General features: G+C 49.8%; 1 protein-coding gene across 3 annotated transcripts in view; it reads left to right on the forward strand.

Moving 5' to 3' along the window:
* ASTN2 (astrotactin 2) overlaps positions 1-25,781 on the forward strand; it is an 807,209-nt gene that overhangs the window by 566,390 nt on the left and 215,038 nt on the right. For all 3 annotated transcript variants that reach the window (XM_054584473.1, XM_054584474.1, XM_054584475.1), the window contains 3 exons: positions 407-531; positions 4,489-4,593; positions 7,622-7,801. In XM_054584473.1, the coding sequence (XP_054440448.1) occupies positions 407-531; positions 4,489-4,593; positions 7,622-7,801 (410 nt within the window). The remainder of the gene's footprint in view (positions 1-406; positions 532-4,488; positions 4,594-7,621; positions 7,802-25,781) is intronic.

Consider the following 25,781-nt stretch of genomic DNA (forward strand, 5'->3'; position numbering starts at 1 on the left):
CATCCTCACTGCTTATGCAAGGGGGCGTTGAGCAGCCAAAAACTCAGTTTAAAGAGCATCAACTGTGTCCTAAGTAATTGAGAGCTTTAGCCCATTAAAGGTGTATCAGTACCCTGAAGTCTCACTTTCTAGACAAGGAAACTGAGGCACTAAGAGGACCAGTAGCTCACTCAACACGGCACAGCTAGTGAGTGGCGGGCCAGCAGTTGAGCGCCAGCCTGATGGATTCAGAGCCTGTCATTAGCATCATGTTCTCAAAGCCCGGATTCAGGGAGCCAGAGGTAGCGCAGCAAAGCCACCTGCCACTCATGAGTCTCTATTCGGGCTAACCAGCTTCCTGCCCTGCAGCCCCTGGCAGCCTCCACTTCCTTCCTCGATTTGGCAGTCTCTCTGCTCCTCTCCACAGGGAGAACAACTTCATCAAGGACTTCCCGCAGCTGGCCGACGGGCTGCTGGTGATCCCGCTGCCGGTGGAAGAGCAGTGCCGGGGGGTCCTCTCCGAGCCCCTCCCGGACCTCCAGCTGCTCACTGGTAAGACACACGTGTGGACCCCTCCCCAGCCTCCCGGACCACACGCCTGGTCTCCAGATGCATATCAGTTCCTCAGCACCTCCAAGACAGGCTCGGCCAGGCCTCCCTCTTCGAGAGGGACGGGGTACAAAGGGGACCTGCCATTTCTGAGGCTCCTACAATGTGCTGTGCAGAACTAGGGCCTTGTCTGAGACTCCAGACTCTGAGCCCAGGCCAGGTCTCCTCTCTTAGCAAATTTAAAGTGTACACTAGACTATCATCAACTGTAGTCACCATGCCGTACAGTAGACCTTCAGAACTTACTCATCCTGCGTAACTGAACCTTCATACCCTTTGACCAACATCTCCCCATTTTCCCCACCCCCAAACCATTCTACTCTCTGCTTGTACGAGTTCAGCTTTTTTAGATTCTACATATAAATGGATCAGGTAGTATTTGTCTGTGTCTGTCTTATTTTATGAGGTTTGTTTTAAAATCATTCTAAAAGGAAATCAGCAGATACCCTTCTCCAACCACAGCCTCCCTCACTTGAAAGCGACTTGTTTTGAACATTGGTGCAGAGCCATCTTGCAGGGTGGGTATTATTTTTCCCGTTTTGCAGATGAAGAATCTAGACTCAGAGAGGAAAAGCGTCCAGCCCAAGGTCACACAGCAGATCGGCAGGGACTAGAACCTCGTGCCCTGGCTCTGGGTCATCTGTCCTTCCCACTCCACTCCGCACGCTCTCTCCCTTATTGACAAGCTGTCTGGTGCGGCCTCTCCCGAGGCTCCTCCCTATTCCTGTCCCACCTCGCGTTGGCTTTCTGCTCCTCGCCGCCTTGCCCCAGTTCCTCTCTGGCCCTTTACACAGGGACTCTCCTAAGGTGGAAGGGCCCTCAACCTGCCTTTTTGATACAGTAGTTGGTTATCTCAACCACTGCCCAGGGACAGGGGTCAGCCTGAGGGATGACTGAGCCATCTCACTGAGAGGGAAACTGTCCCCTGGGGACGATCCTGAAACAGGACAGATTTAGGTTTCATTCCCTCTGTCACTTGCAAGCTCTCAGAAACCTTGTACAAGTCACCGAATCTCAGACGGGGCAGAGCCCACACATGTTTAGAGTATCCTGGGGCCAGGCACTGTGCATGTGTTAATCTGTGCAACCCATAAGGGCGTAATCATCCCCTGTTAGACTGGTTAAAGAAGTCACTTAACTCATCCGAGGCCACATGGCTAGGCTTAAGCCGAGTCAGGATTTAAGCCCGATTGGTCGTGATGCTAAAGCTGACGCTATACCCACTATTCTACATCACCCCCCTGACCTGTCCTACTTCAATGGGGAGCCCAGATGTAGATCACAGGAAATCACGGATGTAAAAATGTTTTATAAACTGTGTCTAGAAACTTCTGTGCCTTCCTTAATTTTCATTGTTCATAAGATCACAGAATTTCAGAGCTGACATGGACTGTGAAGGGCTTCTAATCCGCTCCTCCTTGCTATGAGGAAATCAGGTCCACAATATTGCTGCTGAGTGATTGTCCCTCTTGCATGTGCCCAGTGACAGGGAGTTCACCACCTCCTGAAGCCACGTTGCCATGGCCCACGGGGAGGTGCTGTGCTCTCCTGGGAAGGACCCTGGATCTGTCACTGGTTGCTGTGTGTCCTCAGGCACTTTCCTTCTCTGAGCCTCAGTTTCTCCTTCTGAAAAAAATGGGGTATAATAATTATTTTTCAAGATTGTGGTGAGAATTAGAGGTCATAACTGTAAAATGTTTGGTACACTGTGGTTCCACATGAGTCATATGAATTTTTAAGATTGTTTGATTCAGGGGTCTTTGGAATTGTCCTAATAAAGGAACTGTTCCATTTTAAGAAGTATTTTTGTTTTGTTTTGTTTTGTTTTGTTTTGTTTTGTTAATTACCAGGAAAAAATATCTTCCCCCATCCCAGAGCTTCATTCTACCCCTCGTCCCTGGGTGGGGGTCTAGGACAGAATCAGGTAGGAGAGGGCTGAGGGATGGAGGAAGCCTGGGGATGGGCATATGGCTGTGAGTGGGCCAGTAAATCAGTATTTATTAAGAGCCTGCTATATTCCAGGCCCTGTTCTAGGCTCTGCAGCCGTGGGAAAATGCAGACCATAGCATCAACCTCAGGAAGCTGACATTCCGCTCAAGGAGTTCTATTCTGTGTTGGAATCCAGAAAGGACCAGGGGTGGGGGAAAGTGAGGGGTAAAGTGATGGCCACTTACAGGAGGCCCAGGGATGATGAGCTTAGAGGCAGAGAAGACGATTTTGGAAATTTCTTGATAACCAGGAGTGTTTTTTTTTTTCCTTTTGAGTGCATCGACAGTCTGCATTCACATTCTCGGCCTCCCTCTCCTGGGGGTGGGCCCCACTGGTCAGTATCTCCTCCAAGCTTGATCTGAACAAGGATGAGCATGAATAGGTGGGCAGAGGCTGCCTGGGCACTGGAGCCTGGTTTTCCTGCACAGACTGTTGTCTCTGCCCTGACCTGAATCATGACCCCTCCCCCCTCCCCTGGTTCTCCCCACCCCCCGACCTGCCTCTGCAGAAGGAGAGGATAGGTAGAGCAGATAAACAGAGAGGACATGTTTATAACAAAACAACCGCACTCCAGTGGACATATCTTTGGGGATCATGAATATTTTCCTTTAAAATGAAAACCTCTGGAAAAAAAATTGCATTTGAAAAGGCTAAGAAGGAAAAAAAAAAGTTGGCAGTAATGGACAACTTTAATACTGTGGTAATGTCCAAGAAGAAATCACTTGTTCCAATGAGATTCTCATTTTAATCTCAGTATCAAATATCTCTTTAAGTGCCTCCTCACCAGGGGGCAAAAGAAAAGGATAAAAAATGTGCCTGCCATTTGCAGAGGATATGTAACAATAATAATAACTGATGATGTGACTAGCCTTATTCATGTATTTCTTCTCTGATTATAAAAAAGAGTTAGAAACACTCAGAGTAGGAAATTTAGAAAATGGAGAAGAATATAAATCAGAAAACAAGATCTTTTATACAACCACCACCCAGAGCTAACAACTTGCTAACATTTTGTTGTGGGTTTCTTTCCTTTATTTTTTTGTCTATACTTTTGCTTCCCCAAAATGTGTTCTATGGGATATGAATTCTAGTGGACTCTCTGTAGAAAAGGGGTTCAGTGGTCAGAGAAGTGTGTAAAATGGTGCCCTCCACCTTCGTAGAACTTTTCCATGCACACTAATGTATTCAAAGCACCAAGAAACTACAGGTTTTCAAACAAAGTCTTTAGCTTTGTTTAGCCAGTGTTTCTCAGTCTTACTTGCAACGGGAACCTTGAATGTGCATGTGCATTTTGCATGATACCTATGACCAACTCATGTTTCTGTGTTAGGAAACAATGACGGCCTACCCAGGGGCCCGCAGACAGAAATGGTCAGACAGCAAACGGGGTAGGCTTTTCCATGATGTGCTACAGCTGCTCAGCTCTGCCACTGCCCTGGGAAGGCAGCCGTTGACCGTACACGGTGAACAGGCTGTACTTGAGTGACCCTGGTCCTTACATAAAGCATTTCTAGTTACCTGGCTTGAGTCTCCTAATGCGACTATGGAATAAGGTCAGCAGCAGGATCAGATGGGGAAACTGAGGCACTGAGAGGTCTTGTTTCCCATGGCAGGTTGCCAACAGGGTCAGACGAGACTGTAAACACGTACTTGTTTGTAGGGTAAATGGGCCTTGCAAGCTGTTGCACAGAGGCTGACGCAGGGTTGGGGCTGGACCCAGAGGCCAGGAAGAGATCCGGAGTTGGGCTCCAGATAAAGTTGTCAGCCCCAGCGAGAGCCCTCACATCGAGGCCTAGCCTCTGCCTATTTAGGAGAGGTGGCCAACACCCAGAGCCCAGGGCTGCAGGGTGGGGCGTGGGACCCGAGGCCTTTAAATGCTGGGCTCACGTGGCCTTCTCATTCCTCCCCCAGGAGACATCAGGTATGACGAAGCCATGGGTTACCCCATGGTGCAGCAGTGGAGGGTCCGGAGCAACCTCTACCGTGTGAAGCTCAGCACCATCACCCTCTCAGCAGGTGAGGACCGCTGCCCGGGGAAGCCAGGGGACTTGGCGTAATTGAGCACCTGTTTCCAAGGGCCTAGCGTGTGCCAGGCTCTGGGCTGGCACTGGGGAGCCCGCCATCCAGGAGCTCACAGGAGGGCAAATGGACAAGCAGACAGTGACGCCGACACACTGCGGCAGAGTCAAGACATTGATGGAACAGCCCTGGCGAGGAGTATCCATCCTGGGAAGTCAGAGAGGCTCCCTGGGGGAGGGAGTATCTGAGCAGAGCGTGGAAGGGTGAAGAGGAGCGAGGGGTAAATGACAGTCTATGTCACCTTTACGTTCTTGAAATAGCTCAAGTTTGTGGATTGTAAGTTCGCAGGCACTGACTCCTCTGGTCTCTCCCAGCTGGTTTCTCTTCCTGTCCCTCCTCTGTACAACAATAACACATATACTCCCCCAACACACACACACACACGCACGCACGCACGCACGCACGCACACACGCGTTGCCCACACTTTCCCATGGGGACCCTGAGCCCGAGCTGGTGGTGATAATTTGTAGTTCTTCAAATGGGACAGGTCCTTTCATGCCTCTCTGATTTTGCACATGCTGCTCTCTCTGCCTGGATCTCCTTGCCCAGAGAACCCTGCAATAGTTGGAGACACCTCCCACATTCTCCATTGTCCTCAGAATAACTCAAGAAATCCCTGTGAGCAACTACCTATATTAAAGCCCTAACTAGTGCTTGATTCCCACCTGAGTCCCTCATGTCTTGCTCACAGATCTGAGGCTGCAGAGAGAGCTCGGGTCCTATATTCCTTTGCTCTCTGTAAGAGAATCAGCACATGGTTGGTGCTGATGTTTCATGACAGAATAAAAAAATATATAAATGGAAACTGAGAAAGTAAAGAATGAGTGAAGGACTTTGGAAACATGGGGCCTGACCTAGGGTTTTCTACCCTGGCCTTTACAACTCTGCCACTGGGCTCTGGCCCCGGTGTCTCATTATTCACCGGCTTGTTTCTTACCTTTTCTTTTTCAATTTCACTTGTTCATGAACAACATGTTACCCATTTAGCCTGGGAATCGGAGGCCTTCACCCTCTAAGAAGTAGAAATAGTAATTATTGCTGACAGCGTCCAGAACTTTCTAACATTTTATGTCTTAGGACTTATATCAGCCCTGCAAGCAAGGCATTTTTGTTCCGGTGTTTTTCACATAAGGAAACAGAGGGTCAGAGAGGTTAGGTGACTTGCCCAAGACCACACAGCTAGCGAGCAGCGAAACAGGAGCAGAGCAGGGATTTGATTACAGTTCTGTCTGCCTGGAGAGAGCCACAGGGCATCTCCATGATGTTACTTCTTACTTAACAGACACCACCTCATCATTAACGCTGCTGTATTAGTTACCCGGGTGCATGAGTTAACAGGCTAATGGAGAGAGATTGTTATAATCAAGCACCTATTCTTTGAATACTGTTCTGTTTTCCCCACCACCCACACCTCCACATCACACTTGAGAATACGACTGCGATGTTCCTGTTAGAACTGCAAAGGTGGATCTCCTCTAATTAATCAATAATGACACTCCCAAGAACCCCCTTGTAAATAAAAATGTTGGCAAATTGGAGCTCATTTGTAACACTGAAAAGAGCTCGCTCGTTTACATTTTACTCTGATGTGGTGGAGTCGGTTGTTCTTGTAATAATGGTGATTGGTGTGCCTGCCATGTCCCGAACTGTGCCCTGTACCTGCTTGGGGTGGGGATGGGGAAGGACGCATGTGCAGGCTCAGAGGCCAGTGTGGGGAAGCTTATGTTTTCAAGGTGGAGCACGCTGAAGGTACAGAGGAAAGTTAAATTGGCCAGGATGCTGTGAAAGGCTCCTTAGAGGAGGGGCAATGTGCCAGGGCCTTGAAGTATAGGTAGGACTTAGGCAGGAAGTGGGGGGGGGGGGGGGGTGTGAGAGAGAGAGAGTGTGTGTGTGTGTGTGTGTGTGTGGTAAGACAAGGGATAGAAATGAAGAAAGGACAGTAGAAACCCTGGGTCATATTCAGGAGAAATAAGAAAACTGACTTAGCTGGAGATAAAGCCTGATACAGGTGGCTCATGGGAGATGCCCTTGGAGGCCTGGAATGCTCAGATGAGGCCACTGATGTTATACAGTAGCGGGAAGGAGCCCAGAAAGGCCTTCAGGCTCTGGGAAGAATAGACCTGGATGTTGGAGGGAGGCAAGGGAAGGGGAAAAGTAGTTGTTGAATGAGTGATTGCAGTGCCCCATGCTGGGCACTGAGACCTTAAGTCTCTTTGGCCATGGGCGAAGGACAACAGAGCAGCAAAGGGTCCCTTGGCAACGTGCAGGAGAACATACGGCTGTTTAGGGAGGCTGTGGCTGAGATAGGAAGGGAAGCAGCGTTACAGGGAGCCAAGCCAGGAGTCAGATAAGAGGATGCCGAGTATCTGCCAAGGCCCGGCCAGGGCAGCCCCAGGGCTCCAGCCGTGGACAGGTCAAGCCCAGGATGAGTGGGTACAGTGGAAAGTGCAAGCGCTTGGGAGTGGCAGCCTGGGTGGGCTGGAGCCCGAGCTCCCCCGGCCGGAGGACCAAGGCAGGTCCGTGCACGGCCTCCGAGCTCTGGCTCGCTCATCTACACCGTGGGGGCCACCGTGGTGGGATTGCAGAGGCTGACCGTAAGGTTAAATTAAACAAAGTAGGTGGGATGTTTCGCGGTGTGCCGGGTACATGTCCGTTGCTTAGTAGACATCAGCTTTGATTCCTGATTGTGGCTTTCAGGTCCCTGTGATCCAGGCCACCAAGCTTTAGTCCTTCCTCTCTTATCCATTCCCTTTTGATTAGTGTCTTGTGTGTCCAAAGAGCAGTCTTTGCCATGTTAAGTGAGGGAATGCTGTTCATGTTTGGACTAGTAGAGCCCTCAGGCTGACACCATGGTGAGGGCTAAGGCACCAAACCCACGCTGGCAGGAGCCCCCTGCCACTTATAATTTGCCAGCCACCAGCCTCCAAAACTCTGACCACCTTCCCATGCTCCTCCTCTGTCCAGGCTTCACCAACGTCCTAAAGATCCTGACCAAGGAGAGCAGTCGGGAGGAGCTGCTGACCTTCCTCCAGCACTACGGCTCCCACTACATCGCGGAGGCCCTCTACGGCTCCGAGCTCACCTGCATCATCCACTTCCCCAGCAAGAAGGTCCAGCAGCAGCTGTGGCTCCAGTACCAGAAAGGTAGGCCTGGAGCGCTTGCTGAGAGTAGCGGCCAGGCGGGGCGTGGCGGTTATACTGCCGGGGAGCTCCAAAGCCTGGCTCTGCAGCATATAAACTCTGTGGCCTTAGACAGGCCCCTGCCCATCCCTGGGCTTCATGTTCACCATGGGCAGGGTGAGGGGCCGCGTGATGGTTTCTCAGATTCTTCCAGTCAGGCGTTTTCTGACCCCACGGTGGTGGTCTGGACTCCAGAGCCCTGACCTCCTGCGGGCTCCTGTTTCCCACTCTCTTCCTGAAACACCTGTCCGGGGGAGGGCTCCATGGAGGGCCCCTTCTTCTCTCCAGGCCTTCTGGAAGAACCCAAGATGAGCTCCAACTCCTCCGGGAGCGACTGCCGCATGTCTGAGGGGGCAGTTTCAAGTCTTTCCCAAGGAGGGTCTTTTATCCTCAGGGCGGTCACCAGATCTCACTTTCCTTGGACTCTCAGCTATGACCAGAATTGGAATCTTCCAAACCAGATGGAGACCAGGCTGTGCCACTCCCCTGGGAAAGGCAGTCCCCTCCCACCTCAGTTTTCCCTTCCTGTGACGTGGGTACTAAGGCAGCTATTCTTGTCAACCTCCCACGTTAAGGGGATGTGGCGCACGTAATAGCATTTGGAGAAAGACGGAAATAGCACATGCGTGCGCTTTGCATTCATACCCCCATTTCACAGATGAGACAATGAGTCACTGATAAGCCAAGTCAAGTGCCTGTAGACAAACAGCTAATGAGTAACAGGACTAGGGCTGCTTCCTGGTATCGTTGTAACTGTTCTTATCAATTAGTTTAAAAAAGAAAGAGCCTGGATTGACGGAAAGGGTGAGGAGTGGTATTAAAAATGTGCTTGCATCTTGTTCACGTGGCTCCAGAAGAACTCGTAAAACCACAGAACGTAGAGCCGGAGGGGACCTGGCCAGTCGCACTGGGCTCAGCACTCCAGTTCCCTAGCTGGGAAAACTAGGGCCCAGAGCGGGGCGGGGGCTCGCTCCGAGTCACCCAGGGTCACACCGCCTGGCAGGGCCACGAGAGAGGGGGTGCTCCCCGCTCCCCGTCCGGCACCCCTTATGCCGCCCCTCATCCCTGACGGGGGGGAAGCCCCGGCCCACCAGCGTTTGCATCTCCAGAACCCTCCCTTTTGTCCTGGAGGGCTGGCACCCCCTGCTCTGGTGTCACCCTCCCTGCCTCCTGTGTGCAACTGTGTGGGGCGCGGGGTGGTTTATAGACGCAGGGGACATAATTGAGTTGTCTGGGAATAGCTCTGTTTTATGGCTGTGACAATGACGGTCTTTAAGGGAGTGCATTAAATCAATAGAAGTCTCGTCGTGCCACCCTATAAATAATGTGATACATCATTAAGCAGGGCAATAAGCTTCAGGACTTTGAGGTAATACAATTAGGTTATGTTTATAAAAGCCTTCGCTCACTCTGGCCACTGAACTAATTTGCCTCATCCTGCATGTGGGGCCTGGGACACCACTCTAATGCTAAGTCCCTCCCCATCGCCATCCACGGCTACAGCCTTTTCCGCTCCAGAAAATCTCACTTTTTGTATAGGGGGCCGTGGTCTCTGTTGCATGTAACAAGGGGAAGAGGGCAGAAAGAATGCAGCAGCAGCAGCTCAGGCCCCTTCAGGACTCAAAGAGCCTCCCCGTCTGCCGCTCGCTTGCTCGGGGAACTTGGCCTGGTAGCTTTTCTCTCTGGGCCTCGAGGGCGAAGGAGCTTTTCTTTCTTCCATGACCGGCGCCCACTCCCAAGAAGAGCATGGGGGTTCACTGAGGCCCGCGTAGCCATGCCTTGTGTTTCTTCCACTCTCTGGCCCCGCCTGCGGTGGCCACGGGGGTGACACATCAAATGCTATGGTTTGATTTTATTTTTCATTTGGGATTGATGCTGCGGAGTAGGGGGTGAGAAACCGGGAATTCTTTTTAAATTTAAATTATATTTTATTGTTTATATTCTTATAGTTGTCTGAATTCTTCCCACCGTGCCCCCTCCCCCCTACTCCCTCAGGCAATCCCATACTGTTGTCCATGTCCGTGGGTCATGCATATGTGTTCACATGTTCAGAGAAGCTGGGAATTTTCCCTTGAAGAATTTGAAAGACCTTGGGCCTCTGATAGAGTCGGTGACCCTTTTGTCTTTGCCATCAAGTATGCGTCGTTGGCATGCGCTAAACAAGGGCCCCATGGGAACCAGGTCTGACGAATCTGGGTTTGGAAGCTCATGGCTCTGGGGGCGGAGCTTGTAGGAAGAGCACGGGGAGAGGAGCAGTGTTGACATAGGGCAGACAGGACTTCATGTCCCAGTGGCTCTTCTACAACCCCTCCCCACCAGGCAGCCTGGGCTGAAGCAACTCCATTTCCTCCTGTGTTAAAGGAGGATAGTAATTCCCCGGCATGGCTTTCGGGAGAATGAAATGAGATCATGTAGGTAAGATGCCTGGCATAGTGGGTACATGAACAACAGTAGCTTAAAATAAAACAAAAATAGTGGCCATCTGCTGAGGATTCTGGTCCCGGCCGCAGCTCTTAGTTCTTCCTGTGAAGTATCTACCTCACAAAGAAGGACAACCCCTGCACATTTTCTTTCAGTCAGAGAGTCGGGGTTCTTTGAAATCAACCTTTAGCCCCACACAGTGGTCTCTCCTTGACCGGAAGGCCAAAGGTGGAAGAGGAGGTGGGGAGAAGAGACCAAAACAGGGCTTGGAGAACAACCACTGACATATGCACAGCACTTTACAGTGTATCATTCATTAATCCTTCAGTTCACTGCCGACCTGTGCCAGGTGCACCGTGATAGACACGACAGGAGCACTGTGCCCACGCTGCTCCTTACCAGCCTGGCTTAGCCTTCCAACAGTTCATCATTTTGTTAAAGACTCTTTGTAATCCACTGATAGAGAGCTCGGAAGAGGGACAGGGTGGCACATGGTCAGGAACCCGGTCACTATCTTGGGGTGGTTCCTAGCTTTCGATTTATGTGCTAATTCTGATTAGCACCTAAGTGGGCTTGTCTAGGCCACTGTATAGAGGTAATTGGGGTCACTGAGAAAGCTGTGATTGCTCAGCCATGTCTGTGCAGATACAGAAGGCAGGAGTGGTGGTCCATACCCCATGTTATGGTTTTCCGATTATAGGGCCAAATGAAAGCTAGACCAATAGCTCCCCCCTTCTGGTGCTGATTCCAGAGGGGCCCTGGGCATGCCAAGGAGGACTAGAAAGATCCAGGCAGAGAGGTGGGGCTTCCTACCACCAATTGGTATCCTGGGCACCCTGCTGGTCTGGAGCGGAGAGGTCAGTTAGAGGGTACCTGGCAGACACCAGGAAGAGCTGGGTCCTGGAAGGCAACTCGATGGGCACGGGGGTTGTCCCGCCTGCCGGGCTCCTTTAAGGGCCCCTCTGCTCCCAGCGCGTGCCCCCCAGCACCACGTGAAATTCTGAGCCTCTTGCCTCAGCTTAGTAGTTTCACTACATGCTTTCGTGTTCTGGATATACTTATGTTTTGAAAAGTTACCCTTCTCCCAGTCAGGGCTTCCTGTCACTCTGTGACTTGATATTCACATGCTCTCCCAACCTGTGATCTTGATACATGAAGCCTAGGTCGTGATTAAGATCCTCTGTATAAAGCGAGCCCTGCTCTGGCTCCCTTGGATAGTCCTCATTTGGAGATAAAGTGCATGTTTTGCAGTCGGATGGATCTTGGTTCAAATCCAAGTCCTACCTCTTAGCAGCTGTGTGATCTTGGGAAAACTGATTCACTAAGATCAGTTTCTCCATACGCAAAGTACCGGATCCATTGAGCGAATAGACAGACTGATGATGGATTCATATAGCACTGAGCAGGGCACCTAATTATTCTCTTGATTCAACCCATTTTTTCTGCCTGTAGTTGCCACACCCACTCAGGAAACCATGTTCCCAGGTGTGTGTGTGCGTGCGCACGCGTGTGTGCATGTGTGTGTAGGAGCAGGGGAAGTTTGATGGCTGCTGATTTACTCCCATCCCTTGTTACTTGACTGAGGACCAAGAACAGGGGCAGATTGTCCTGGGGGCGAGAGGGGCCTGGGTGAGTCCAGTGGCAGAGATGGAGTCGGTAGAGGGGTGGAGTTGTGGAGCTTTGCTAGGGAGAGGTCCGGAGGCCTTTGTGGCCTGACAGGTGTCTTGAATTTTCAGTTGCCTGTCTTTTTCATGCAGAAAGTGACTATGGAAGATGAAGGATGTGTGTTCGGGAAGGAATTGTTTGTTCTAGAGAATGTGTGTGTGTGTGTGTGTGTGTGTGTGTGTGTGTGAGAGAGAGAGAGAGAGAGAGAGACAGACAGACAGACAGACAGACAGACACCCAGAAACAGAGACAGGCAGAGACAGAAAGATTGACTGGGGAAGATTGAAGGAAACAGAAAAACAAAGAGATAAGTGAGATAAACACAGGGAAATCCACGAAGAGAAATGGAGAGACAAAGAACATGGAGAAGAGAGAATATATGTAATTAATACGCCTTTTTCAAATTTAGAGACTCGGCAATCCTGGTGAAGGGACGTTCTCCATGTGAAGGTTATACTGCTCTTGAGTTTCAATTGGGAGAGGTCATAGTATAGAGCTGTCCTGTCAGATAAGTGCCCATTGCCACCTTTAAAAGATGTTTTATCTCTATTATAATTTCCCAAAACTGTCCAAGAGAATGAATTTCTGTATTTCCATTTGCATTACAATGCACGTTTGAATGTCAGCTGCAACATTTATGGACTGCTCTTTAAAGGAATTTTGGCTGTTTGAAAAGCAGCCCAGGGGTTGGGGTGGGGAGAGGAGACCGGGAGAAGGGAAAATGTAGTCAAATGTCACCTCCTTTTGTGAGGAGAGGCGTGGCCACGGGAGCTGGTGTGAGCTGGAGAGCTCTCCTGGGCATTCAGCCTCCCCAGGGAACTTGCTTCAGAGACAGCAACCGACGGGACCTGAAAGGAGTGGGTGTCGCGCTGAGCCCTGCCTGGGTACTGATTTATTTCCCAGGGGACTTCACCCTCCGGGGGCCGTTTTCAAACCCCATTTGCTTGACCTTTCATTACCATTGGATGGCGTTGACTACTTCCAGCTCGAGGCACCTTATGAGTTGGCTCTGTGCTACCAAACCCTCCCCATGGCCCACCTCCACTCCTGCTGTTCCTTCCCTGTCCCCTTTGCAGCTTCATCCCCCTCCAGCCAACAGTGTGGCTTCACGGGCCCGCATCCCTGAGACCCCTCTCCCTGGACTGCATTTTCTGTGTGGGATCTCAGCGGTGCTCTCTGCTGCCACCCCAGGCCGATGACTCCCACTTCACCCCTCCGCCTCCAAGGGGTCCTCTGATCTTTGCCCCCATGCCCGCTCCCCTGACTGCCCAGGCTCTGCCCCACTGTACGTAGTCCGACTATTCTCGTGGAAAGCACCGTTCTGCTCAAAGGCAGAACCAGACGAGGACCAGGCATCTAGGAACCTAGGAGTGCTTCTCCACAACTCCCTCACTCCTCCCACTTCCAAACCACCCCAAGTCTTACCAATTCTAATTCCCAAATGGCTCTGGAAGTTGCCCACTTCTTTCCACTTAACTGCTGCCACTCTGTCCCAAGCGGTCGCCATGTCTTGCATGGACTCCAGCGCTGGCCTCCTACTGGTCTCCCTGTACCCACTCTTGTCCCTCATCAGCCCAAACCACGCAGCAGCCCTGGGACCAGCTAGGGTTCTCTGGTGAGACAGGACGAAACGACAGATCGATAGATGGACAGATGAATAGGTAGATGGGAATCTTTTTCTTTTTCTTGAAGATTTCACTTATTTATTTTTAGACAGAGGAGAAGGGAAGGAGAAAGAGACGGAGAAAAATATCAATGCGTGGTTGCCTCTCACACACCCCTTACTGGGGACCTGGCCTGCAACCCCGGCCTGTGCCCTGACTGGGAATCGAACTGGTGACCCTTTGGTTTGCAGGCCTGTGCTCATCTACTGAGGCACATTAGCCAGAGCAGGAATCTTTTTATTATATAAAATATTAATATATAGGATATATATAGTATATGCATACATCATACATGATTTATGTATGAAATATGTATTATACATATTTGGTTGTGTATGTATATGGAGAGAGAGAGAGATTTACTATGGAAAATTGGCTCCTGTGATTATGAAAGCTAAAAATTTCTAAGCCAAGATCCACTCAGCCAACTGGAGACCTAAGGGAGCCCGTGGTGTCAGTTCCAGTTACAAAGCTGGCAGGCTGGAGTCCCAAGAACCAATGTTTCAGTCTGAGTCCAAAGGAGAGAAAAGACTGATGCCCCAGCTTCAGTCAGGCAGAAGGAGTTCCTTCTTATTCACAGGAGGGCAGCCTTGTTGTTCTATCCAGGCCTTCACCTGATCTGGTGAGGCCCACCCCCATGAGGGAGGGCAATCTGCTTTATTCAGTCTGCTGATTATCTCATCTAAAACACCCCTCACAGATGCATCCAGAATAATCCTTGACCAATATCAGGACATTCCATGGCTCAGTCAAGTTCACACATAAAAGCAACTCTCGGGGGATGTCTAAAACATGATGGCGTGTTTCATCATGCCACTCCTTGGATGGGAACTCCAGGGTGCCTTGTTGCCCGTGAGGCTGATTTCCAGACTCCTCCCCGTGGCCCTCTCAGATCGGTTCTGTCCCCGGCCAACCTCTCCAGCCCCACCTGCCCCCACTCTCTCTGCCTTTCAGTCACACTGAGCCTCACAGTCCTTACCAAGAACACGGGTCAGAGACCTCTGCCTGGCTGCCCTTGTCTACGCAGGGTCCCGGCGAGGTGGTGGGAGGGGCCAAATACCGCTTCACCCTCCCTTCACACCTCAGCTCCTGGGCAGGTGCTTACAGGGGCGTCCCAGCTCTGGGGCAGTGTGTTGCCTTGCAAAGGGCAGGGATGCCAGAGGTTAAATGTGAACTGGACATTCTCTAACCTGCAGCATGCTGGGGGAGAGAGCCAACTCATTTCTCCTCAGAACTATGCAAAAAGACGATACAGGATGTGGTTCATTTAACACAAATAGGCCCATGAGAGTGTCGTTTCTACCAGATGAAATTACCAAAAAAAGCATTTGTTCTCCGGTTTAGATTGAGTCCATCTGGAACGGAACACCCTAGTCTTTTTCCTGTTGGTACGTACCAAGAATAATAATCCTTCGCGTGTGCTCAGCGCAGTACATTTCACAAAGCACTTTCACATACATTGTTTCATCCCATTTGCTCCTCATAACAAGGCTGCAGGTAGGCATTCTTACTTGCATTGCACACTTGAGGAAACTGAGGCTCAGAAGGGTGAGAGGGGTTGTGGGCATTGACCCCAGAGAACTTGGCAGAGCAGGGATTTGAACCCAAGTTGTTTTCATCACAAAGACTGTGTTCAGCCAACAGTACACCACAGCAGACTCGGAGCCCTTTAGAAATTGGCATCCAGCCCAAGGGAACCACCTGCCCTTCCAAGGAAAGACCCAGAGTTCAGACCCTCAGCTTCAGCAGGGGTTGAAATACTCTCTTAGCTCAGGGGTACCCCTGTGCACAACTTGCTTCTCTGTCCTAACTTTGGGGCAGCATTGCAAGGGAAAGCAAATCTTAACATGGCAGAGCTGGAAGAGGCCTCAGCCATCACCAGCCAGGCCTGAGTTCCTCCTTCTGTGCCAGCTATGATCAAACCATAGCACCTGCCTAAAATGCTACATTGAAAGAGGTTCCGGGTCAGGACTAAGCCTGGTGGGAAAGAACGCAGAGGTCACTTAGCAGTGTCTGCTTTGGGTGTGACTCCTGTATAAGGTGTTTTCCATCCCCATCTAGGCTAGCCAGACATTCCTCTTCTACAGGTGGGGATATGGAGGTCAGTTTTGGTAACCAATGAGAACCTACATTTATTTGCAATGGAGGAAATTTACTCACTACTTAGAAGAAGGATTTGGTCTTGCCCCTCCTGAAAACTCAGAGCAGATTCAGACTCCAGGTTGCCGAAGCCCCCGACAAGCCGTCTGGGGGCAGACCCATTGGTTGTCAGGCTGTCAGCTTCATGTTTCTGCGCATGCAAACACATTCATAAAGATAGTTGACCCTTGAACATCACCGGCTCAAACTGTGTGTTTAAACATCACAGGTTCATTTTATATGGGTTTTTTCCCAATAAATACTGTAAATGTTTTTTTTTCTTCCTAATGATTTTCTTAGTATCATTTTCTTTACTATAAAAATATAGTACGTATACATATGTAAATAATACAGAATATGTGTAAATTGAGTGTTATATTATCAATAAGGCTTCTGGTCAACAACAGGCTGTAAGCAGTTGCATTTGGGGGGAGTCCAAGCCACGCATGCGCAGGCATTCGGTGCCCTTAACCCCCGGATGGTTCAAGGGCCAACTGTGCTTCAGTACTGAAGCACTGGAGACTGTCCCCATTGTCCTTTTCCTTAGGCGAAGCACTGAAAGACGGACACTTTGTAAACGAGTGACCCCGATTCCACGTAGGCAGAGCCAAGCCACACTTGTCCCCGTCACAGTCCCATTCCCAGCAGGCGATGCAGGGACTGAGGGAGCAGCATCGTTGGGCCCTTCAGTCCGGCGCTAACAACGTGGACCTTCCCTGGAGAGGAGCACGGAGCTTTTGTTCTCTTTTGTTCTCTCTCCGCCTCCAGCCCCTGAGCCAGGACACAGTGGCCTGCAGGGAAGGCAGGTACACGGATGGGGACCCTTGCCCGCCCAGCTGATTATCAGCAGGGCAAACCCTCCAGCCTGAGAGCAGCCTCGCTCATCACGCTGCAAGGGTGCGTTCCCTCTCCTCCGCCTCCCTGTCCCCCTCCATCCCCCTCACCCACGCATCGGTCCGCAGCAGTGCGTGGAGCCCCGGTCTGTGCGTCTGTGACGGGCTCCGTGTCAGGTGCTGAGGATGCCGAGCTGCATGAGACACACGCCCTGCTCTCGGGGAGCTCATCGTCACTCGGGAAAGGCTTTCAACAGGGGAACAGGCGAATACAAGCCTTTTGATAAATGCTGTGACGGGAGTCTGTATATGAAGGGTCAGGAGTGAGTGGGGAAGGCTGGGAGAGGAGTCCCTAGGCACCTGGCGGCGGGGCGGGGCGCTGGAAACTTCCCTGGAGGAGAGATGTCAAAGCAGGGCCCCCTGCGGGTGGGGGCATTTGGCAGCTGGAGGGCTGGGCGGGGCTTCCAGGGGACAAGATGTAGAGCTGGACATGCGGGAAAGCCTGGCGAGTGCAGTCCTCTCAGGCCTTTGGCAGCACCTGCCTGAATGCCCTCCGGGGCCCCTGAGGGATGCTGTTGGCATCTGTGTTAGAGCTTTGCATGCTTTTGTGCCTGTCTCCCAGGTACTCAGAGAGACGGCTGTTGTCCCTGTCTGCGGCTGAGAGCTCAGGAATAGGATCTCCAAATGCCTGAAATAAATGAAAACAAGGGGCCTGTTTGGGAGGTACCGGGGGAATAGTTGAAAAAACATCTGGACCTTTCAGGGCTGTTAGGAGGATGATAGGAGACTATGTGATTCTTTGATAGGAGGAACTCAACACAACTCAGCCTTTTATTGCGTATTCCTTACCAAAGGTCTGCCCTTCAACATATCACAATCCACAAATCAAGCTATGCATGAGTCATCTGCCCCATTTGCCAAGTGTGTCACTTAGGGTTAACTGAGCCTCAATTTTTCCAAATTTGAATGGGTCTTCTAATGTTTGAGTCCTATTATGAGAATTAAATGAAACTATTTCTAAAGTGATGATCACGGCATCTGGCACATAAGCAATGCTCAGGAAATGCCACCTATTATTCTCAGCTGTTATTGTGAAACACATTTACGTTAGTGATGCTTATTATTACTATTACTTTTCCAAAACAAAAAGCCTAATGATGTAGCTCTTGCCAGTCCTGAGTCCAGCAGGCTAAGATATAAGCCCTCTTCCTTTCAGACCTAAAACCATGGCTATTTCCCCCTGGCTGATCCACCAGTTTGTGAATTTGAGTCATGCCTGAACCAGGAGATGGGAGGAGAAGTCAAAGTTAACAGAAAGCACAGCCCGGAGTCCAGCAGTAGGGATAGGAGAGCATGTTTGCACAGCTGAATACTGAGCTTGTTGTGGTCAAGAAGAATGTGTGTGTGTGGTGGGGGGGTGGGGCGGTGTGTGTGAGTGAATGTGTTGAGGGAGGGGTGAAAGGAGCAGGCAACAGTGACTGACCTATATTGAGTTCCTGCAATGGGCCAATTAATCACATGACCCCAGCTGTCTTCATAGCAACCCTATGAGGTCAAGAGAATTATTTCCGTCGTCCAAATGAGAAAAACTCATTTGCTCAAGGTCGCATGGCCAGTCATAGGCAGAGGCAGGATTCTATCCAGGACTGTCTGACTGCAAAGTCCGTACGCCCTCCTGTCTCCCTCGAACAGCACGCTGTGTACTGAGAACCGCCTTGTACCGGGAGGTACACTGGGCCCTTCTCAAACACCATCTCATTTGATCCTCACAACCACCTTCTAACCTGGTATCTTTATGCCTAGGAAGCTGAGACTCAGGGTGGGGTAGGATATATAATTCAAAGGCATAGCTGGCAAAAGATACTTTCTCTCGCCTTCTCTTCCATCTTGTCTTCCTCCGGGCCTCTCATGATACAATTTTGCTGCATTTTGCTATTACTTAACCACAGTGGGCACTCCAAAAAGAGCTCTCTCTGAGAGGCATCTCTCCTTCCCCTGAAATGATCAGAAGTCTTTGGTCAGGAGGAGTGAAAAAAGAGGCGGGCAGATTAGCAGGATTCCAGCGTGTGTGACCTGGGCCAGCTGGCTCCAGAGCCTCATCTCCTAGCAACACCTCAGCCTGGGTCAGGGTCCAGGCTCTGAGCCAGGCCTTCGATAGTGACTTGACCACGGATTGACTTGACCGGTGATCCATTGGGTTGGAGCTGGCCTTGATTGTCTTCATCTGTCACGCCAGTCCTAGACCCCAGGGGTTCCTCCTTAGGGTCCTTGGGGGTCTATCCTGCTGTTTCCTCCCATCCCATGGGTGCTCAGGGAGATGGAAGGCTCACTTTGGAGATCTTGGTCCAAGAAGTCCCTGAGGTTTGGGGCACCAAATCATTGAACCTTATAACTGGAAAGATCCTTAATTTACTAAATCTATTAATATGGATAGTGAAATAGAGCTTCTGGGAGAATAAGCAACTTGCTCAAAGGATGCTTTTATTGTGAAAGGATTAGAACTCAAATTAGCTCTCTCTCTCCTCTCCCTTATCCAAGAAAACTGCCCTGAAGGCAATTTAAGAGACAGTGTGTCCAGAAGTATCTCTTTGTTTGTAACAGTTTTACTGAGATACACAGCTGTTACACACAGTCCAAGGTATCTTTCTGAGCCTTGTCTTGCAGTGGTGACTTTGCACCAAGACAAAGATTTGATGGAATTTCCGGGAGGGAGGGAACACGTCTTTTAATGATTTTATAGCTGCGAAGAATCTCTAAGGAAAAGGCAGTCAGAGGGATGCGCTCCTCCCACCTTTCAGCCACGTCCGGCTTTGTGTTGCAGCTACAGTCAGCGATTCAGGGAGGCAGCTGGTGGGAGGAGCAGGAGGTGGCAGAGCAGCTGGTGCAAAATGCGACCCGAAGTGTTCATCTGTGTCAACATATGAGCTACGCTGACCCCCTGCCCTGGTTTTAGCCAGCAACAGTTATAGTGCCTGCTTATGTTTTGGGTACTGTGCTAGGGGTGGTAGATGCAACAGTAAATTAAATGTCACGCGGCCTTCACAGAGCCCTTGAGGCTTGGGGAGCGATGGGTAACGAGGACGTCACAGTGCCATGTGTACCCAGCAGGCCAGAAGGAAGAAACCCAAGGTGTGGCGTTGCCACCTGACTCCAACTGTGCGGTGGGTCAGGAAGGTCAGCCCAGAAAGCCTGGAGGAGGGAAGATTCAGTAGACATAGTCAGGTAGAGAGAAGGAAAGCGATTCTGGTAGCGAGCAAAGTTCGCACAAGGAGCCCTAACAGGAGCAGGGAGAGGGGGGCAGCGGGGGGCGTGTGGATCAGGCAGATCGCCCGAGAGGGAGGAAGCAGTGTTGAGATAAACCTAGACAGACGGTCAGCCGGGACCCAAACCCCGCTGATGTGTGGGCCATGTTAAGGAGCGCGTCCTTTTTCTTGGAGCAGTTTCAGGTCATTTGAAGGTTTTATGTATTATTATTAGCATTTGCATTTTAGAATTTGGCTCTGGCTGCTGTGTGACGGGCCTTGATTTGGGAAGGGAGGAAGTAGACACAGGATGCCAGATTAGGGGCGGGTAGATCAGTTAAGAGGTGGTAGCAGTGGTTCAGGAGGAGAAGAAGAGCAGCTTCTATTTTAATAATTGTGAGGATGAAGAAAAGAATAAATGCATGTGAAAAATATTAAGTCACTGGCTTGATGCGAACTCTGGTTGAACGGTGGGAGGTGAGAGGTGAGAAAAATGATTAGAAATGGGGACAAGGTTTCCGGCTTGTGTCCCTGAGCTGATGCTGCTGTTCCTTTAAGTGGAACAAAAGAAGAACAGGTATTGGAGAGTCAAGTTCAGTTTTAAATATGCTGAGGGTGTAAGGTTTCTAAGGGATATCTTCACATAACACATCAGCCCACAACTGGCATGGTACTTGGCCATATACAGTAAGCAGTTGGATACACGCACATGCTGGTGAACAAAAGAAAGGGTAAGACCTGAAAAAGTGCAGGTTTGGGACCTGGTTGTGTAGATAATTTAAGTCAGAGAAGAAGGCATCATCTTCCAGAATAAAAATAAATTCCCCCTTTCTCAACTCATTTCCTTGGGGAACGACTTCTCCCCTGTCACGCCCGGTATTGTTTCTGAAGTTTCATTTAGAGAGGCCTTAAGGCCATTCGGAGAGCCTGCCCCTGCTACTCCTTTGGGGCCAGCTTTTACTTGTGTAAAATGCTGCGGGCCAGTGAAGAATCGTCCTTGTACATACAAGTAAGCTGGAATTAAAACCCCCCGTTTCGGTGAGGAGAAAAACGGGCGTATTTGGCCATAGTCTCCAGAGCAGAAGGGAATAACACAGACTTTCAGGGTTTTTGCGTTATCATTTGTCCCTTTCATTTTTCTAGTAATTAATTAGCCTTCTGCAGAGGGTCCAGGGTCTGTGTGCCCATCCGTAGCTGTCGTTTCCTCCAGTGTGTCAGTCCTGGCCGGCTTTATGCTCCCAGCCCCAGCCCCCAGCCTTGGACCAGGTGAGGTGCTATACGTGCCTGCTCCGTGCGCTCTTTGAGCCATGCTATTTTTAGTTTAACTTTATTTCTACCACTTCTACGGAATCATTAAATCTGTCAAACACATTTCAGATCCTTGGGCCTGAGAGAGTTATTACTCTTTTAAGTGTAAATATTAAATGCCATTTCATAAAAATGCATGGTGTTGTTCATGAGGTTGCTCAGAAATGAAATTCACACCGTTTTCATTTATCATATTATGAAGTTGTTTCCGATGTTTAACTCTAAACATTTGTTGTCACTGAAATCGTCAGATGGGCTCCCACCTCATATGTGGCCCGGATGATGAAACCAATGATGCCACGCACATCAAGAGGGTATAAAAAGATGCATCGCCCTCCTGGTGAAGCTTGCTGGGGGGCGGGGGCAGAGGCCCAAGCCTGGCTGGATGGGGCGGAGGGAGGAGACCGGCTTGGCTGTTAGGGAACGGCTGTGGGGGTGGAGAGGGGGTGGAGGGGGGTGTCCCCACACGCCGGCTGGCATTTGCATGGTTTAACCTCTCTCTGCGGCATCAAAAGTGAGGGCACTAGGCTTCCTTATCAGCTTACCAGGATGCGGGGCAGAAGGAGGGGAGCCGTGGGGCTTGAAAGCTGTCAGCAGTCAGACGTCAAAGATGGAGTCAGAATCTCCATTACAACTCACCCTGAAAGCTTGACAACTGAAGCGTGCTGTGTGTGTCTCATTTGACTGAACTTGAACTTGTTTAAGTAAGCGATTGTGTCGCTCAATGAGGCCTGCAGCCTTGAGGGTGGGGGATAAGGGGGTGGAAATGCCCCTCAACTGTGCAAGGGCCCAATGTTGTGTATTCTGAGAAGTGAAATGAGTGCTTTGGTCACTGTCTGAAGGGGATAAGGTGTGTCTTCATGCAGCCTGTCATCGTGGAGACACTATGTATAGAGACGTGTGTGACCTTGATTTACATTTTTGGTATCTGTGAGATAAGAGGTTCCCAGAGTTCTTTGCCCCAAAGCAGCAACCAGGGATGGGGATGGCTGCTGCCATTGACTGGACCAGGCGAGCAGATCACTGGCAATGGCCTGAGAGAGGGTAGGAGCGTGCAGACGAGATGGGCTGACTGTTGCCCAGAGCGTCCAGCATGAAGTTCGCCCCAGGGTGCTGACTCTTGGGCCTTGTCTCTTTCTCAGAAATATCCCGGTTTAGGACTGCAAAGCAGCAGCTTCCCAGCAAACGCCATCACATGCAGTGGTGATGCCGGCTCTGAAGTGTATAAACTCCCCTTGTTGTTCACTTGGTTGACCGAAAGGGACTCCCCAGATAACCAGGGGACCTGGGAAAGGAGGCAGCCTTCCCCAGCACGGTGGCATCTGGCGAAGGACCGAGGGCGGGGGAACACTCCCTCTTACAGATGGGAGATGCCACGGGGCCCAGATTTGGCTCTTTCTGGCAGCCTGGAGGCCTCAGAGGCTGTGCGGAGCGTTCAGGGTGCTGCTTCCGTGATCCGAGGTGTAACAGGCGGCTGGGTACGTCAGGCCGGTGTGCAGCCAGCAATTGCACTTGAACGGCATCTGCGTAGGGTGGAGCCCAGGCGCGCAGCTCCTTGTACCGGAAGTCCATGGGCAAATGATGGCTGTTGTGTGTGGTCCAGGGACCCCAGGGGGCAGGAGCGGACGTTGCTAAAGACTCTGTAGTGACGCAGACCCTGGGTGGCACTAATTGGAGTGTGTGCTGCGTCGCAGTTTGGGGATTCTAGAGCCTTTTTTTTTTTTGCACAGGATCCTGGTCAAGTTGGGCCAATTTGTGAGTGACGGCATGAATGGACTTAATCTTTGTAAAAGAATTAGGTTGTCACCCAACCCCAAAACACTTAAAAGAAGTTGGATTTGTTTTAACATTGAAGATGCTGATTTTTTTGACAGTCGTGGATGGAATGGCCCTCAGCTAAATACTGTTTAGGACCTCCACCACGGTGGCGGGACCTTGTCTTCTAGGTGAGGCAAAGGCCCATCCCTTCCTGAGCTCTTTTGTGAGTGTGAGTGTGTCCTCAGTGAGTGTGTCACATGAATCCCCCTGGGAGGGATGTGATACATGTGATGTCATCACTGTGCTCCTGGAGAAAGCTGTGAAGACTGTGTGTGAAGGCGTAACGGTGTAGGTACCCATGGGTAGCCAGGTGAAAGGGTATGGTGCGCCTTTGAAGATAAAGGCAAACTGTGGTCGAGAGGCTGCCGGATTGGAAATGAACATCACATTTTAGCTAAAATCTATGACTGCAAAGTATTTACCGGTTGTTGAGTGGATGGCGTTAGCAATTTCAGTATTAGGTGTGGGAGCCTTCCTGGGTGGGACCTCAGCTTTAATGGATTGCTGTGTCCACCGTGAGATGTCACTCATTCTTTCCTGGCTTAAGCACAGGCTAAATTGGGCTATGAAATTATAAAACGGAGGGGATAATCACTTTTGCCTAAATAGGTCTTTTATATGGGTTTCAAACCTCAAAGGCCCTTGTTAAACTGGGCCATATTAACCTTGTTAACTAATGGGAGGAGAAGGTCCATGTGGTCCCATTTTGGCAAGCCAATTGTGACAGAAACTTAATTCGACTTTAACTTATTGCTCATTGGGTCAGAGCGCTCATGCCCACCGTGGGGTATTTTAGAGTAATGGGTGCTATAGCTATGGAGATATTAGGCGAGGCCATAGTTACGACGATTAAGGTGAGGCATACCTATTCATCTTCCTTACGTGTCCTGAAATATCTTCAGCAACTCACCTTGCGTGAAAGGGGCAATGGTGGGCTTTGAAATCTGTCCGCATCAAACACAGAAAAAGGGAGTGAGACTCTATTATAAAACTATATCGAGATTACAGGACTCATTTGGCTTAGGCTTTTGAGGGGAAGCAACTTGATATTATTGCAGGACTTTGAACAGGCAGGAAGTTTCTTTCCGAGACAAATGGCATCAGGGGTTCCTGTAAGGAGACAGGTGAAAATACGGGGAGGGAGGCATTGTCAAACTCCACCTTCTCCCTCGCCCTCGGCCCACTCAGGTCTCCAGGGCGGTTCTTATCCTTACCCTGCCACCGCCATGAAAACGGACCTCATTGCGCCGTGGCTACGGAGGGGAGTAAGGGATGTGGCTTAGGGCAGGAAAAAGAGAAACACTGGCATCATTACTTAAAGGAGGGCTCGTGGACAAATGGGTCACTTTAGACCCTGCGGTGCCTCCTCACTCTTGGGTGGTTTGAACTCCCTGCTGGTCCCAACTTCTCCCTTTTCCCTGTGTTGCTGTCCCTTTATTCGTGCTGTTCCCTGTACTTGCAAGGCCCTTCAGCACCCGGACCCTCTCAACTAGAAGTAGTCTTCTCTCAAACACTTAGCACTCCATTTCTGTCTTGTATCATTTATCTTGTTCTTCAGCATATGCGTATTGTTTTTTACATATCTTATCTCTCCAGGCAGACCACAAGCTCCCTGCCTGCAGGATTCATGATTGATTCACCTTGTCGTTCATTACGCATATAATTACTGCTAATAATAATAATAATAAATAGTAGATGTCTCATACGTGTTTAATGAGTAAATGAATAAATGAATGAATGGAATCTCAGATCTTAATATTCTGTGAAGAAATGCAATGGCATTATAACCAGGTAAACTGAGTCAATTGCTGAAAGAATGTCTTGGTTTTGTTTCTATAGGAAAGACATGCATTTGACTTATACCCACATTCATTCAAACTCTCCATCAGGATTTTTTAATCAGGATTTCAGTGAGTTACTAAATAATTTTCTTTTGAGGGAAACAGATAATTTTTCCTCCCCAGTTTTATGTAACCCTGTGTCACAAAAGTGGGGGTAACCTTGAGATACATTTCGTTTACTATAATACAAAAATATTTACCACTACTGAAAGTTTATGAAATGTCTGGAAGTCTACCACTTGCATCCATTATTTCTTCAGAATAATGCAGTAAACAGTATCATTTTATTACCAATGAGGAAACTGAGGCTACGAGGCTAAATGACTCAGTGGTCATGTTAATAAGTGGGGGACCCGGCACTAAACTCAGGACTTTAGCAAACTTGGGATTTCTAACTGGGTCAAATTGTGGGCCTCTGTTCCAGTTCTGTGTGTGTGTGTGTGTGTGTGTGTGTGTGTGTGTTTCCTCTTCCTGTATTCATGGTTGGTTTTTTTTTTTGTTTGTTTGTTTGTTTGGTGGTGACTGGATATAGTTTGACGGGCAGGGGGAGTTTTCTTTACGCTGCTTATATTTGTAAGTTTCTTCCTCCAGAGAGTTGCAAATTTTAAGCCACCATATATTATGTTACCTCCAACCTAACTGTGAGATGTAGGGTTTATTTTAATTTTTATAATTGTTTGAGTTAATGAATGTTGACCTGGAGGGAAAAAAAAAAACCCCTTTCATGCTAGTATCTATCTAGCCATTTACAGAAAGAGCTAAACATGCGTGTTTCAGTGTTTAAATCCTTGAATGAAATAATGAGCCTTTAGGCTTTACGTGCAGACTTCCTGCAGGGAAGCCTTGCTGTGGATGAGCTTGCTCCTCCCCCCGCACCCCACATCCCTGTCCCGCTCCCCCCCCCACCCCCCGCCCCGCTGCAACCCCGCTCTTCCTCGGACAGGCTTTTAAATCAAGAAACCAAGCAGTGCAGTCGCACCACCCAAGGGAATCAGAAGTCTCCCCCGTCGCTA

The sequence above is a fragment of the Pteronotus mesoamericanus genome, unplaced genomic scaffold (genome assembly GCF_021234165.1).
Source record: "Pteronotus mesoamericanus isolate MK-2021 breed Mesoamerican mustached bat unplaced genomic scaffold, CSHL_Meso_final contig_78, whole genome shotgun sequence".
Classification (NCBI taxonomy): domain Eukaryota; kingdom Metazoa; phylum Chordata; class Mammalia; order Chiroptera; family Mormoopidae; genus Pteronotus; species Pteronotus mesoamericanus.